General features: G+C 33.7%; 1 protein-coding gene across 4 annotated transcripts; it reads left to right on the top strand.

Moving 5' to 3' along the window:
* The first annotated feature begins 11,931 nt into the window (after nucleotides 1-11,931).
* Nucleotides 11,932-15,954, top strand: LOC113765520 (glucosamine 6-phosphate N-acetyltransferase). Of its 4 annotated transcripts, none has more exons than XM_027309735.1 (3): nucleotides 11,932-12,142; nucleotides 14,689-14,788; nucleotides 15,418-15,954. In XM_027309735.1, exon 3 carries the CDS (start codon nucleotides 15,459-15,461, stop codon nucleotides 15,936-15,938), a length of 480 nt encoding a protein of 159 aa, XP_027165536.1. In that variant the 5' UTR covers nucleotides 11,932-12,142; nucleotides 14,689-14,788; nucleotides 15,418-15,458; the 3' UTR covers nucleotides 15,939-15,954. The 4 variants fall into 4 exon arrangements, with proteins under 4 accessions (XP_027165536.1, XP_027165537.1, XP_027165535.1 ...); XM_027309736.1 differs by lacking the exon at nucleotides 14,689-14,788 and adding an exon at nucleotides 13,375-13,470; XM_027309734.1 differs by lacking the exon at nucleotides 14,689-14,788.
* Nucleotides 15,955-16,073: the final 119 nt, after the last annotated feature.

The following is a 16,073-nucleotide window of genomic DNA, read 5'->3' as shown; positions in this document are numbered from 1 at the left end:
TAATTAGGGGTGACCTTAATTGGGTTAATGTTAATCTACTTGTGTTTTATTGATTAGTTCAGATATTGTTTGGTCAAAATACATATCTCACTAAGAAATCATGATTTTGGGTTCTGAGCTGTGGCGAAATCAGGAATCATTAATGTACAGTTTAGGAATATTCGAAAAATAATTTCGCTGGTCTCTTTTAAAAATTTTTTTCTGGGTTGTTACCTGTGCCGGCTTTATGAAATGCATGAACTAAGGAAGCTTCTTCTTGAGTGAAGCCGCTTTTTAGTAATTTTATTTTATTTTTGTCTTGAGAGGAATTTCAGTTGTTTTTTTTTTAAAAAAAAAAAAATCTTCCCACTCTCAATTGTCATGTCAGGTCACTGAGCCAATCCCAGTGGTTGCATAGTGAAGCTTCCAAGAATAATTTCACCACTTTAACATGTAAAGCCATGCATAGGGTACCTTTTCAAAATTTTTCTTATAAAAAAATTTTGCATTGTAATTGTCTTCCTTAACCAAAAGGAAAACATAGGAATATAAGTATCTTAAATTTACTTTTTTTTAATCCAATTGCTAGTCCCAATGAAATGAGGCCTTAACCTTTGAACTTCCATATGTTGAATTTGAAGATTGAATTGTTAGATAAATATCTCTTTTAGCTGTTACATTACCTATTTTTAACTTTTTAAATCTTAAATTAGTGTTCCATTCTTAGATCCTCTTTTCCCTTGCCCTCCCCTCCCTGCTTCTTAAATCCCACCCATTCTCTACTTAAAAAAGATTTTAAAAAATGCAACAAATTACAGTACAAAAATATTACAAAATGTAAAATGAATAAAAATATAGTTGGTCTTTATATATTGTATAAGATTATGAAAAACTTATGGTAATAGGATTAGTGCAAATAAATTACAATTCAACAATATTACAAATATCAATAAATGGTGAAATGAATAGTAACAGATAGTTAGAAGAAACTCATTTGTCAACAGCTGTCCGAGCATATTATTAGTTTTTTCTCAATTCTTTCACCAAACTTTTGCATCTTAACAAAAAAAATTTGGCCTCTAAAATTATATGCAATACATACATACATATATAAATATATATATATAATTGGTTGTGTGCATGTATATATAAAACATTTCTCTATCCTTTAGAGTTTTTAATCATCCAAGAATCAAATTTTAAGTGCATTTATGTTCTATTATTATTTTCTTACATGTAAAGATTTTGTATTAATACATTCGAAAAAAGTGATGACATTTCACATTTCCTAATATATCTCTTTCTTTCATATATTAACTTATTAATATTAGTTTGAGTAATACAAAAATGAATCATAGGGTAAAATTTAGTTGAAACTAATAATTAAGCTATTGATGAATTTATTATTTGTATTCTATTTAATTTCAAATTTTCTCTTGCATTTAGTATCTTAAATTATACAAACCTTGGTATTCAAGTTATTTTATATCAATAATTGTTCAAAAAGAAAACAAAAAGAAAAAGTTCTTAATAATAAAAAGTGTCATGCAAATGCAATGGTGAATAACTCTTTTAATTAATAATTTACTATTAATTAGCTAAATTGGTCCCTGAACATTTACACTAAAACCAATTTAATCCTTTATGAATTTTTTTAACCAATGTAGTCTTGGAACTACTTTTTGTTTTTTAAAGCAGGACTTCTATGGCGTCACCACCAAATTTTACATCTCTTGTGCGACTACTTAGGGGTATTTTTATCATGTGGATCACATTTTTCAATAAAGTGGTTAGAACAAACACAACACACGATTAAATTTGAAACATTTAGGGGGAAATGGAGAACATCTACTCACTTTGGCCTGAGGGTAAGTCGCCAAATTCGCACCTCCTTGTGCAAATTCTCTCCAAAGAAATATATTAGAGGAGGAAACTTCGACCATGGTCCATCAAGTTCAAAAAGCAGTCAACAATCAAGCCATGATAGGAAAGAAAGTGGGCAATCATCAAGGGTGAATAGAGGAAAGGTAGAGTTCTATAATGGGAATGAGGTTGGTTTCCATCACGGGCGAATAGATAGAGGAAAGGTAAAGTTTTACAATAGGGATGAGGTTGGTTTCTATCACTGACGTGAAGCATGTCGAATAGTGATTTCGTGGATATTGTTGAACCTAGGCAAAAGATTTCATGGCTGCTCAAATTATGGGGTAATTTTTTAAATTAATTTTTGCCAATAAAATATGATGTAGTTATTAATTAATTTAGAATAATGATGGTAGTAATTTTTATTTTAGGCACCAAATGCTTGCAACTACTTTTTGTGGTATGATCCACCTATGCCACTGATGACAAAGAATATGGTGGCCAAAATTTTGAAGAATCTGAGGACGGCCGAGGTGGAGAACACATTGATGAAGATTGAAATTGGAAAGCTTCAAAAAGAGAACAAGATGATGAAGATCGAAATTGAGAAGTTGAAAGCAACAACGAAATTGTTAGCGGTTATAGTGATTTGCTCTTGTTTTTTTTTGGTTTGCTGTAGTTCTTGGCAGTGGCCAGGAAAGACAAAGTGTCATGGATTTGAAGCCAAAAATGTTGCAATAGAGCTGGTATAAAGATGGACCCAAGGCATGGTTGTGTTTGTATTTTCGATTTTGTTGTAAGAAAATTTAAATCCATGAATGTAATATCTGTGTATGTAATATATGCAATGGGAAGTTGAATTTCAAAAATGTTGACATAGTTGCTAAACTTGGTTGTGGCATTTGGGGTTGAAAAAAATTTGGCAGAATTTTGCCTTAAATTTTGATATCCGCTAATTTGGACCTGTACCAAGAATCACAAAACAATGGAATGACAATCACAAGACATGATGTTGGTAACAAAGCCACTTCCATTGCTTAACCAAAAAGTTTACATTAAGTTCCGAACCAAAAAGAGGACAATCAGCACACAATCTTTGTAGATATATACTGAGCAAAGGATAATATATAGTCCCTAAACATCTGCACCAGCAAGTCTGGTTCTAATTTTGATCTTCAAACAAATGCCAGCCTGAGTTATGAACTTGCGGGTATGTTCTTCATCTAACAGCCTATGTGCCTGCATTGAACAGATGAATACTTCAGCAAACTATATTTACAATCGGACTTTTTTTAAAAAAAAAAAAAATGACAGAAGTAAACTCACTGTTTCTTTTTCCCTAGTTTTCTTTTCCGTTGATTCAGGAAATGGACCATAAATCCTCATATCACCTCTTCTCTTTCGCCATTCTTGAGCCTGGCAACTTGAACATGTTGTTCCGTTACCTATGCCGTGGCATATAGAACACTCACTGATCTTAGTTTGGTCTTTGAGGAATTTGGTTCGAAGCTGAAAGCTGGACATCAATGACTTCAGGCTCCTCACTCGCAGCATGTACATCTTCACCCGATAGCATGAAAAGTAATCTCTTAATCAATCAGCATAATATTAAATTTAGCTGAAGTGTAAAGTAGATCTTGAGTAAAAATCTAACTAGCCATTATAAATGATAAGAATTGCCTTGTGGGGGTCTTTGATTTCTCTCATTGTCGCATACTTCGTCTAGGAAAAAAAGAATTAGGCCATGTTTAATAATTCAATTCAACACTTAAACTTAATAGATTCAGATTTTAACATGTTCAGACGCGTTTGATAATAAAAAATTGAACATCTGAATTAATTAAGTAGCATTGAATTCTTATGCAAAATTTGCTATAAAAAATAAGTGATGACCTATTTACTTATCACTTAATGTGATGTCTACTCAAATGTATTAGATTTAGTACGTAACAATTCAATAACTTAATGGATTCAAACTTCAGATTTTAAATTTTAAATTTTAAATTTCAGTTTTCAGATTTCCGTTTTATTAAATGCACCCTTAGTCTTAAGTTTATAATCATGTAATAAAAAGCCAAGAATTGTTCAAACTTGGACTTTACCAGCTCTTATATCTAAATGAGGTCTTCCTTTCACATCAATTTTGTTTGGACAGGTTCTTTTGTTATGACCCTTCATTTTTTGCACTAGGCACACTTGTTGCTGTTAGATAGAGAAGGCCTTCTATTACAAGATCCAGCAATTACATCAGGTTGTACAATCACTGGGCATTTCCTCACTATGTGGCCTATTTGATGGCGTTTTGAGCATGTCATTTTGACAAGTCCACTTCTTGGAAATGTGATACCATCACTTGAATTTGTCCTTGGTTCATCTGGCTCCCTTTTCCTTGATGTCTTCGGCTTACCCGGCAGCATCAACTTCTTAGGTGGCAAGATTGGTTGCCTCTTTAATTTGACCCAAGCATTAGGCCCGCTCATTGGACCTATAATTGGTTCATATTCCTTTCAAGTAGCTCTCTTTTGAGTAGTATGGATGAACTAAACTCTCTGTAGACACACCCATCAAAGAACCGTTTGGATCGACCTATTTTTAAAAAATAAATTTTTAAATACAATGCTATAGTAATATATAAATAAAAATAATTTAAAAAACATATCATTCATATAATATATTCAAAACAACTCACAAATATACACAAAAAAAAAATAAAAAAAATTAAATTTTATAACATTTTCTACCTATCACCACCATCCACCATCACCCCCTCCCCCACCCCCACCCACCACCGCTACCACCTCCTCTCTCCTTCTTTCTCCTCCCCCGCCCTCTTGGTCCTTCTCCATCTCTCTCTTCCTCCTACACCCCCCTTCCCTCACTCATAACCACAATCGAGAATAGATCGAGGGGCGGAGAAAGGGCTGGGGGGTGGTAGGAAAGGGGAGGAAAGGAGAAAGGAGAAGGGAGGGGGTGGTAGCAGTGGTGGGTGGGGGTGGGGGTGGGGGGTTGTGGGTGTAGGTGATCGTATTAATTTTTTAAAAATAGTCTAAAAATATTTTAAATTTAAAAGGTACCCCAAAATATATTTCAAAAACATCACAAAAAATTTACAATAAAAATTTTTCATATACACTGCTATAGTAAAATATTTCAAAAACATATTAAAAAACAACTAATCCAAACAGAGTTATGACACACTAGTTAGCTCCCATCTTCTACAAGTGCAAGTTTTGTTTGGAATGTCAATGACGTATGTGCCCTCATACGTGTGTTTAACGTCAAACAACTCCTCCTTTGATCATTTGCAATGTTGGCAGTACTTTTTTTTTTTTTGTATTTTTGGGGCAGATTTTGTCAATTTTCTTCTTCATCATTCCCTTTTGGTTCACAGTCTTTTCATTAGATAAATTCTAATTGCCTCAAACATGCCAAGAATTGGCATCTCACTTACATTTGTTATCCCTGAATTAAAGTCTAACAAAGGTTGTTGAGTAGAAAATCACACTTGGGAGTGGTATGGAAGTGTGACCATGACCAATGGTGAGGTGATGTGTTGTCCATCAATCACTTCTAGGCAGCTCCATCATACTCCCTTAAAGAGTCTATTTGATTTTGGAACATTGTCATGTAAGTTGACCTTGCACATGTCCAGAAACTCTCTTTTAATGCTTCACTAGGATTTAACTTTTATTATTATGAAGATGTCTAACATAATGCCTGTGCTCAACACCCGAAATTACTTCTTGAGTAGATCCTAGGTCTTTTACAAGTCAAGTACAAACACAAATTTATCAATAGGCAACCGTGTAATAGAATGTGACAAAAAATTAATTCATATTAAAAATGATTAACCTTTTATATATCTATCACTGATGAATGTCCAGCTTCTTTGATCACGGATTCCCAAATCGTGTTTTAGGAATTCAAGAAACCACTTCCACGGCCTCTTATTCTGAGTCTTCACTATTGCATAAGCAACTGGGTAAATGCAGCCATTGGGATCTTTCCCCATGACAGTTAAGAGCACCCCTAGATGTGAACTTCTCAAGTGGCAGTAGCCATCTACACCAAGTAAACGCTTGCATCCAGTTTTAAATCCTCTCTTTAGTGCATCAAAACAAATATATGGCATCTGAAATATTTCTTTCCTAAGGCCTTCATCTAATGTTGTCTCCATGTAGACTGTAGAATCCAAATTTCCCTTTCAGCAACTCTTTACAATAATCTCATAACCTTTCATATTGGTCTTTTTATAGCTTCCATGGAGTAACACTTTTCCCTTCATGAATGTCTTTTAAACTAGAGTCACTCTCTTGTTCAATCTTAAATAGTCTACATACTTTCTTGCCAAGATTCTCGAGGTTGCTCTCTTATGGTAAAAGGTCCTACCACATTTGTGTTCTAGACCTATTGTCTTCATCACCCTCTTCAACTTCAGAAGCAAACAACATCCATATACAGTTTTCAGCCTTGTATTTGACTCTCATTCTTGCAGCATCTTGCTCCACGCACTTAAATGTCCTTGCCCATTTGACTACATAGTTGTCAACTACTGTCTTGAACAACTGTTAACATGGAATTTTGGATATTCCATGTCAATTTTAGGTTTGAATCTCGCAAATTTAGGCCTCCTCCTTGTGCTATCTTCATCAAAGAAAGAATACACACTTTTCAACTCATCTGAGACCATTGAATCAGATTCTTCTTAGACTAGAATCTAGTCTCTATCATCAAGGTGTAGCTCATTCATAGCAGTCGCCTTGGCTCTACCCTTTTAAAGTGCTACCTCCATTGCCAGCTTGCAAATTACCAATGCGCATCCAGCTCTTTCTTAGGACCCACAACACAAGTTTGGAATATCTCATCATCATCATCTTTACTAAAATCATAGTCACTGTCATGGAAGCTATCACCTTTAGACGAATCTGAATGTGTAACTTCATTAGGGTCATTTTCTTCATGTAAAACAGCTTCTGATTTTCCCTTTTCTTCTTCAAATGCTCTATGATTTTCTCTACACGAATGCAAGTTCAATATCTTCAAAGGTTATATTGACAAAGAAATCATCTTCTTCTGCAACATTAGTGTCACAATTTGTTACACTTGAACTCTCATATTTATGATCTATAAATCTACATGGATGTCATCAACCACATACAATTCAACTTCACCATTCTGTTTACCAATAGTAACCATATCAATTGCATCATCAGTATCAATTTGCCGGAGACTAAGGATGCATTTGATAAAACTGAAGTTTGAAAATTGAAGTTTGAAATCTTGAATCTGAAGTCTGAAGTCTGAATCCATTAAGTTATTGAATTGTTAAGTATTAAATCCAATACATTTGAATACATATCACATTGAGTGATAAGTGAATAGCTTATCACTTAATTTTGGGAGCAAATTTTGCCTAGAAAATTCAATGCAACTTAATTAATTCAGATGTTCAATTTTTTATTATCAAACGATCTGAATATATTAAGATCTGAATTCATTAAATTTAAGTGATGAATTAGATCATCAAACAAGGCCTAAAGTTCCGTTTGATAAAACTGAATCTGAATTCTGAAATCTGAATACTGAAACAATTAATTTGCTGAATTTTAAGTACTGAAAAAAATATATGAATGTCTGAATTTTAATGTTAAATCTAGTTATACTATTTGATAAATATTTATAACTGAACGCTTAATAAATTTAATTTGACAATTTTGCCCTTATATCCTTTCATTAAAAAAAAAATAGAATCTATGATTTAATTAGTTTAAAATTGTTAGGTATGAAAATGACAATATTTATTTTTAAATCCAACTAATATAAAAGATGAAATATATTATATGAGAAGTATGGAGAAGATGTGAAAGTCATTAAAAAAGGAGAAAAGAGAAACTAAAAATCGTTAGATAGAGAATATTAGGTTGTTTAATTGGATAAGAATTTTGAACATAATTAACAAACAAGGGTAGATTTGGTAGATAAGATAAGGTAGTTGAAATAATTCTATTGATTCTTATCAGAATTAAGCATTCAGTTAAGATTCTTGTACTGAAAAAAATACACACAGGTTCAGCACTGCTTAACAAGTTCAGCAAATAAATTTTTATTTATCAAACACTCAAAACATCTGAATGTCTGAAAAAATTCTGATTCAGCACTTTTTTATGTTATCAAACGCACCCTAAGTTTATTATCTTCATGTGGAATTCAGTACATCATCCAACAAGACTGCAGAAATCAGGCAAAATTGATTTGTTCACCCTCATGGCAATAATTTCTTTGAATGTTTCCATACTACCCTCCACATATTTCTCTTGTAGATCTCTGATATATAAACCACCATAAAAGACTTTTAGGCTAAAAAATTTCCCTTCTTGTCCTTTTTTTTTTGAAAAAAAAAATACAGACTTGGTTTAATTAATTATATCCAAAACTTTGGCTTCTAATATGTCTCACTTTTGAGGAGCAAGAAAGCAATAAGACATTACAATTTAAAAGAAAGGGACCACATAATACGACATAAGTGGTCAAAATCAAAAGTAAAAAAAAATTCACCATCCTCAAATCTATTGATGTCTCATGAGATTAATATTTTACATAAAAATCAGTCACCCCACCAAATCCTGCAATTTTTTAAACCATTCAACACACTTAATACCAACATCAAATAGCTAAAAGATAACATAAAGCATAGCAGGTCTCAATGAAGCTTACTTGACGTTGGTGATGAGCTCGTCTGATCATTGCCATCCTTATCCCTGTCAACATTCTCCATCATCGAAGATCCTGATCTATCGATCAGATTCATATGAATTTTGGCTGCCATTAAAATTTTCTACTAAACCCCTAGAGATGGCTGAGACCATTTCCTCCAAATGTTTTGAGTTTAATCACGTGTTGTGTTAGTTCTAATCCCTTAATTGAAATATGTGATCCAACAACACAAAAATACTCGTGACTAGTCGCGCAAGAGATGTAAAATTTTGTGGCACCGCCACAAAAGTCATACATTGAAAAACAAAAAATAGTTCAAGGACTACATTGATTTAAAAAAATTCATAAGAACTAAATTGATTTTAGTGTAAATGTTCATGATTAATTTGACGAAATTCCCTTAAGTTTAAATAATTAATAATTTACTATCATATGCAGGGCACGCATATGATATTTGGTTTGCCATATTTAGAGGTATCAAAATGGGTGATTTGAACAGATTTGAGTGGATTAAAATAAATAATATGTATAAGTGAGTCAACTCAATTGTACCCATTTAATTAGGTGGATAGAAATGGATAAGTACCATTTTTGCAAGAGTGCTATACAATGTTTTCAGAATCAAACCGAACCGGCTGGTTCGACTGGTTGGACTGCGAACCAGACATACCACCGGTCCGGTCTAGTATCAAACCCGAAAGTTAATGATAAATTGATAGAAATCGGTCGAACCGTATGAACTGCTAAAAACCGTAACCCGGCAGTTTTTAAATTTTCAAAAAAATTGTCAAGAATGAAGCTGCTCAAATTCAAACCGAGTCTCCATATTCACATTAGACAATCTTACCACTAGACCACAGTCATAGAAGAAGTTCAGTTTGTCCTGAGAATTCTACTTAACTTAACTAAAAAATAGATTAAAAAAATGAAAACCTAACATTAAGAAAAGAAACAGCTGACGCACTTTTCTTTCAATCCATCACTTTCTTGAATTCAGGCTTCTACTTCTAGGCCAACAGCTCCTCCAGTTCTCCTCTTGAATTTTTTTTTTCAATTTTTTCTTCTTAACCCTTTCAAACCCAAATATCCACAACAAGATTTTCTCAAGCCTTCACCATTATTATCAAGCTATCATCTTTAGCAGATTGTAGACAAGTTGGAAATTTCAACTTTCACAAGATATTTGAGACTCAAGAGCTTTTCCTGTTTTCCATCATCTTGGTAAGTTTAATTTTTCCCTTTTCAAGGTTTTTGTTTTCTATGTTATTATCTTTAGCCAATTTTTTTGCATTTTCTTCTTTTTTTCCCCTAATTTTCATCCATTTCCCCTAGTTTTTGTTTTATTTTTATTTGATTAATTAAGGATGAAATTATGAATCATTAATTATTTTGCAATCATATTTGGAGAAGCTATTTTTTGGATGAAGTATCAAATTAATAAAATTAGACATGGATGAAGTATCAAATTAATAAATTTTGTATCAATGATTGTTCTGTTTTTTCTATGCTGTATATTGTGTTTTTATTGCTTTTTCTATGCTGAAGTAATTAGTCTACCGAATGCTCATTCATCTTGAATTTTAAAGGTTTCACTAAAGCAACAAAATTAAAGACATGTTAAAGTTGTCAAACAAAAGCTTAAAAAAAAGTGCCAAATCGGACCACATGTTTGTATGTCTTGGTAAATCCATAAATGGTAACCTCAGGATCCCATCAATTGACCATTTACTTACACTTGCCGCTAGGGTCATTAGAACCATTAAATTTATTGGCACAAAACTGATTGTATCTCAATTGATGTTTGTTTCATTTAAAGCTAGTTAGTTATTCTTACTCGAAAGTTTCATTTATTCTGTATATTAGATTTTTTTTCTTTTTTAGCTCACAGCTTTTTTAATGTATTTAGTTGTATCTTTGTTTTTCAAAATTTTGGTTTTTTTTGAGTTTGAGCAATTAGAGTTATATTTTCATAATAAAATTTTAACTTTTTCAGGTTAAGTTGATGAAATTGTGAAGGTGGTATTGTTGCTTGTCATGCCACTGATGGAAGTTTGTTATTCAAATGGTTTGTCTTGAATATGAGTTGGACTCTTTTATAGACTTTTTTAAGGATTGTAAAAGAATTTCAATATTTATTTTATTTATTTTTGTGTTTTTATTTGTGATAATTGGTGAACATTTGGATTGTATCTATTTATGTTTATAATGAATTTATGAAAACTTGTAGTGAATTATTAGGGATGGCAATGGGGGCGGGTGCCCGCTCGGGGCGGGGGGGAATTTTTTCCCCCCGCTTAGAAACGGGGCGGGGGGCGGGGGAGTATACCCCCGCCCCATCCCCCGCCGCCCCCGCAAAAAAAAAAAAAATATATATATATATATATAATTATATATAATTAATTAATTGTAAACTTATGATAATGATATTATTAGTTAGATGTATTATATAATGTATATTAGTTTATGTAATATAATTGATATTATCAATTATATGAATAATTCTACATGTCTACTAATAGAATTTATTAATTAGTTATACTAAATTTACTAATACATTTATACTAAATTTCTAATTACACTTAATAGAATAACACTTTTTTCTCAAAAAAAAGCACAAACACAATAATGAATTAGTGATTGCATTTGTACTAAAAGTGAAAACTTGACTATTTTAGTTATATTTATTTCATCATATTGGATTGTATTCAAATAACTTATGTTTGATTGTTTTTATGAGTTTCAATTGTAAAATTACAATGAATAATAATTTGGTGATGTGTTGATATTTTAGTACTTGATTATTTATTAAAATTTAATTATAATAAAATTATATAATAAAATTTTATTAACCCCGCGGGGGCACCCGCGGGGGAAGCGGGGCAAGGCGGGGCGGGGCGGGGGGAGCAGGAGGCGGGGGACGGGGCGGGGGACGGGGGGAACTAATAGGCAACGGGGCGGGGGACGGGGGAGGGGTCCCCCGTCCCAACCCCGCCCCGTTGCCATCCCTATGAATTATGATATTTTAATTATGTTTATCATTCCAGGTTTTATGTATAACTTTTAGGAAATTTGTTATTATCTCAACTTAAATTTAGTTATGTTGGTGAATGCATTTTAGAAACTTACGTTATCAATAACCATGTTAAATTATACATTAGCCGTCAAGTTCAAGTGTAGAATAAAGACCTGTGAAATACTTAACACTAAAGTTATAAAAAAAAAAAAAAGCAGAAAACAAGTCAACCGGCTGGTTGGACCGGTCGGACAGCGAACCGGCCCCTCTCCGGTTCGCTGGCCGGTCCGAGTTTAAAAACATTGGTGCTATAACGACTACTTTTTGTTTGTCTCAACCAAGATGGATTTTGCGAGGAACTTGGAAATTTACCACAGGTCCACAACCCATTAGTGCAATTTGCTCCCTCGTTTTCACCGATTTCGTTCCCTCCTTCGCAGCACCGCCGTCGCTCCCATTCCCGTCAGTTCTAGTCAACTAAACCCATTCTCTCTGTCTAAATCCTCCTAAAAATTTACCCAACCCAGAATCCCAGATCGAGCGAGGATGAATTTAGCCGGCAAGTGATCGGAGGTAAATCTTCATCTTTTTCTTGCTGATATCTTCGTCTTTGTTTTCCTTGTGCGCTTAAATTGTTTGATAATTAGGAGGGAACGGGTCTGTGTCTGTTTCTGGTTCTAGGTTTTTGAGTTTCCAATCAATATTCGTTAAATCAAAGCTTTTGTGCAGGCTAATTAACTTGAATTATTGGGGTTATTGCATTTCATTTGCCTGTGGCTAGCTGCTGTGAAGACTAGGAGTTGTAGGTCTTTTGGTTGTAATGCTAATATTTCTTGCTTACTGATCGTTGAAGTTGCAGCAGCTTGCGCATGATTGTGTGGGTTGGAGGGGATGGGTTGGGTCTCGCAAATGAACTGAATTTCTGGTCTAGTAGCAAGTTAGAAGAGCATTTCTGTAGAAAACACTGATTTTCCTGTCGAATTCTATTGCGCGAGGATACATTATAGTCTTTCTTACATCATTATGCCTGTGGGCTGTGGTGTAGTGGGATATTGTTTCTTATCTCTTGCCGCCCTTTCTCAGATTTTCCGTTAATTCTCTGCTTCTTCTAACAAGAAAAGGCTCAGAGGCATTTCACTGCCAATTTTCCCTATTTTTTCTTCGTTCTTTCCCCTCATTTACTTGTGGAATATTCTTATTCAGGCAGCTTTTGCTTTCACTTTTTTAACCTTTCTGTGTATTTTAATTTCACTGCTGATTTTTTTTTCCCTTTTTCCTGTTAGTCTTTATTAGTATTGTAAATGCATTGGTGACAATTTTTGGTTTAGCTTTAATTTGAAATTAATCAAATAAAGGATAGTTGTTTTCGTGCATATAAGATGTTTGTGAAAAGCCTTAATGAAAATCTAAATACAAGTGCCTAATGGAACAAGAATTCTTTCCATGTCCTATGATATCGTTTGTAAGCAGGTTCCAACAACCATGGCTTTGTTTTTTCCTTCATTTTGCTGATGTTTCTCTTTTATGTTTTCCATTGATTTTACCTTTTGTTATTTCTGGATTTTAAATGTTCTTGGTATTTTTGGTTAGTGTTTGGGAATTCTTCCTCTCTCCTGTTAGTTCTCAAAAATGCTTGGACATATGAGGAGAGTTTTGCTTTTCATATAGGCTTGCTTCTGAATTATTATTGTTATTTTTTTTGCTTCATGTACTAGTGCATAAATTTCTGAGTTGTTCAATCCTTTTAGATAGCCATGGATATATGTACAAGGCTGAAATAACTCCAAATAGTATATTTCGGTCAGGAGATGGGCTGGTAACTGAAAAGTCAGATATACATAGAGGGGCAATCAAGTGCAACCTAATAAAAAATTCAGTGAATTAATATCTGTGACGAAAAAGTAATTGCATGCTCCAAAGTACACCGTTTCATATGCTGGATATTGTTGTGTTTGTTTCTGATATCAAACATATACTGAACTTTTTGTTCTTTGGTCTTCAGAATTAAATGGCTGCATAAGCATTTCAGATTAGTAATGATCCATTTATGCTCCTCTAGATTCTAAACAGAGGAGCTGTAATTTTAGTGTAAGTGAAAAATTATAGTTGTATTTCAGTTGCACTTCTTAATACAACATTCAATATCTAAATAGTATGGACAAAATTCTTGGACAGCAATTTGTTCTTAAATATTATTCTTTGAAGATAGTTTAGACCTTGACATGTACTACATCCCTAAACCATGGTGGTTTTTTGTTCCCAATCAAATTAATGTTTTTTGCCAATAAGGTATCAATAGAAGCACCATCATAAAGGAATCTAGAGAAGATGGTCCTTTCAGGTTAAATAAATTTCCTTTTAATTAATTAAGTAACTGATTAATTCAAGTCAAAAGATACTTAAGTGTCTAATAGAGAAAATAATTCCTTCCTATGTCATTCACTGCTCCTCTGATGCGAAAGTTAGCGCTGATCTAAATCTTTCGTTCAGTTCTACCTGTGAGATTATGTGGAATTAATTCTCATGGATTGGTAAATCTTCTGGAGTAAAACTTTGAAAAGCTTCTGCAACAGTTTAGTGGAGTAAAAGAGGTGCATCTGTTGGTTCTCAATTCTCATTTTTCATTGTTTACTTGATTAAATTGTTTAAATGTGTCTGATGTTCTTCAAAGTTTCTTAGCACCTGATATCTCCATCCATCACTGAATTTTGCGACTCTTTGCTTTTGATTCATGCTTTACAAAGCATACTTGTACAATTTCACATAGTCTACATTTTCCTACCACTGCCCGCTGCAATTGCCACTATCCAAAGCACAAGCCGCGATCCTTTTCAGGCTCAATCTCAGTCCTTATGTCAATACTGTAATTACAAAAACTGGTCCAATCCTATGATTTCTACTTATTGAGTTACTACTATTATATCTGCTTAGCTATATGTAAGTATCTACCTAGAAATATTGCTGACAACCTATCTATGCATTCATGTATATAGTACAATCTATATGCTACTTGCAATGCAGTAAGATGACCTTGTGATTACCATATTACATACAAATATGCTGTTAATATTGCGGACCTTATCTTTTGTTCATGCAACAATCCCAATATCCCATTACAGGTTTCCCTATTATAACAACCACATAGGGCAACTCATGCAATGCGTGAGTAAATAAAAGCAGCAAAACTGTAAGGAACAGTGATCTTCATCCAGTTTCAAGGTTATATTGGGTGCACTGGTGGGCTTTTCTGTCTTTTCTTGTGCACATTCTTGGTCTTTTCACACTTTTCTTGCTGGCGCGTGGCAAAGATACAGTCCTCAATGCTGCATCTCTCTTGTTGTGACCATCTGATTTTTTCATTGGCTAAGGTGATGTCATTGGGTATGACTTTCCTCTCTTCTCTCTCTTCTTTTCTCTCTCCTCTCTTCTCACTCACCACCGCCCAAAGCGTCAAATGTGCATCTTTCCTCTTCCTTCTCTTCCCCTCCTTTCCTCCCACTCCGCATTCAGATGAAAACTGCTGGCTATAGAAATATCTCGGTAAGGTAGAGAAATATATCTTCTCTGAGTCTCCATGTTTTTTTTGGTGTCGAATTCTTATTTGATCTTGAGTCGTGTCTCTATCCTGTTTGTTTGAATTATCAATGCCAATGGGAAGAGATCTAGATCATTTTTCTTGTTTTAGCTAGGATCAGAAAACTGTATCAAATGGTAAGAGTAGTATCTCCACTTTCATCCTCCATCGTATAGCTTATGTCATTGTCATTTAGAACATGTATTGCAAATTCATATCTTTCATTCAGGGCAGGTGTTGGATTAAATGATGAATTTTTTGTCTTTATTGATAGCTCGTTTATTAGGAGATCCAGAACGAAGCTAGAAAGTCTCGATGGAAGATAAACCAGGGAATGTTAGTATTGAACAGGAGAGATTTCAACTTCGAAGGCTTGAGATCTCCGACAAGAAGAAGGGTTTTATCGAATTATTACAACAACTGACTGTCTGTGAATCTGTATCTGACAAGGACTTTGAAGAACGATATCAAGAGCTTGCTAAACATGGTGATGAGCATGTTATATGTGTAATTGAAGATCGACATGGTGGGAAGATTGTTGCTAGTGGAAGTGTTTTTATTGAAAAGAAGTTTATAAGAAACTGTGGCAAAGTTGGCCACATTGAGGATGTTGTTGTTGATTCCTCAATCAGAGGAATGCAATTAGGAAAGAAAATTGTTGGGTTCCTCACTGACCATGCTTGTTCAATGGGTTGCTATAAAGTGATCCTCGACTGCAGCTTGGAGAACAAACCTTTTTATGAGAAGTGTGGGTATAAACAAAAAGAGGTTCAGATGGTAAAGTACTTTATCTGAATGCATCTTTTTTTTTTTCAAAATAAATTTTGGGGTCCCAATTGTACTAGCTGATTAAAAGCTAACACACCATTACAAGTTCTCTTTTTATCAACTTGTCGCAGATTATACAAGTTTGCTGTTGTTCTTTTAGAG

The sequence above is a fragment of the Coffea eugenioides genome, chromosome 3 (genome assembly GCF_003713205.1).
Source record: "Coffea eugenioides isolate CCC68of chromosome 3, Ceug_1.0, whole genome shotgun sequence".
NCBI lineage: Eukaryota > Viridiplantae > Streptophyta > Magnoliopsida > Gentianales > Rubiaceae > Coffea > Coffea eugenioides.
The sequence above is the reverse complement of the archived record's forward strand: the minus strand, read 5'-3'. Positions and strand labels throughout refer to the sequence as shown.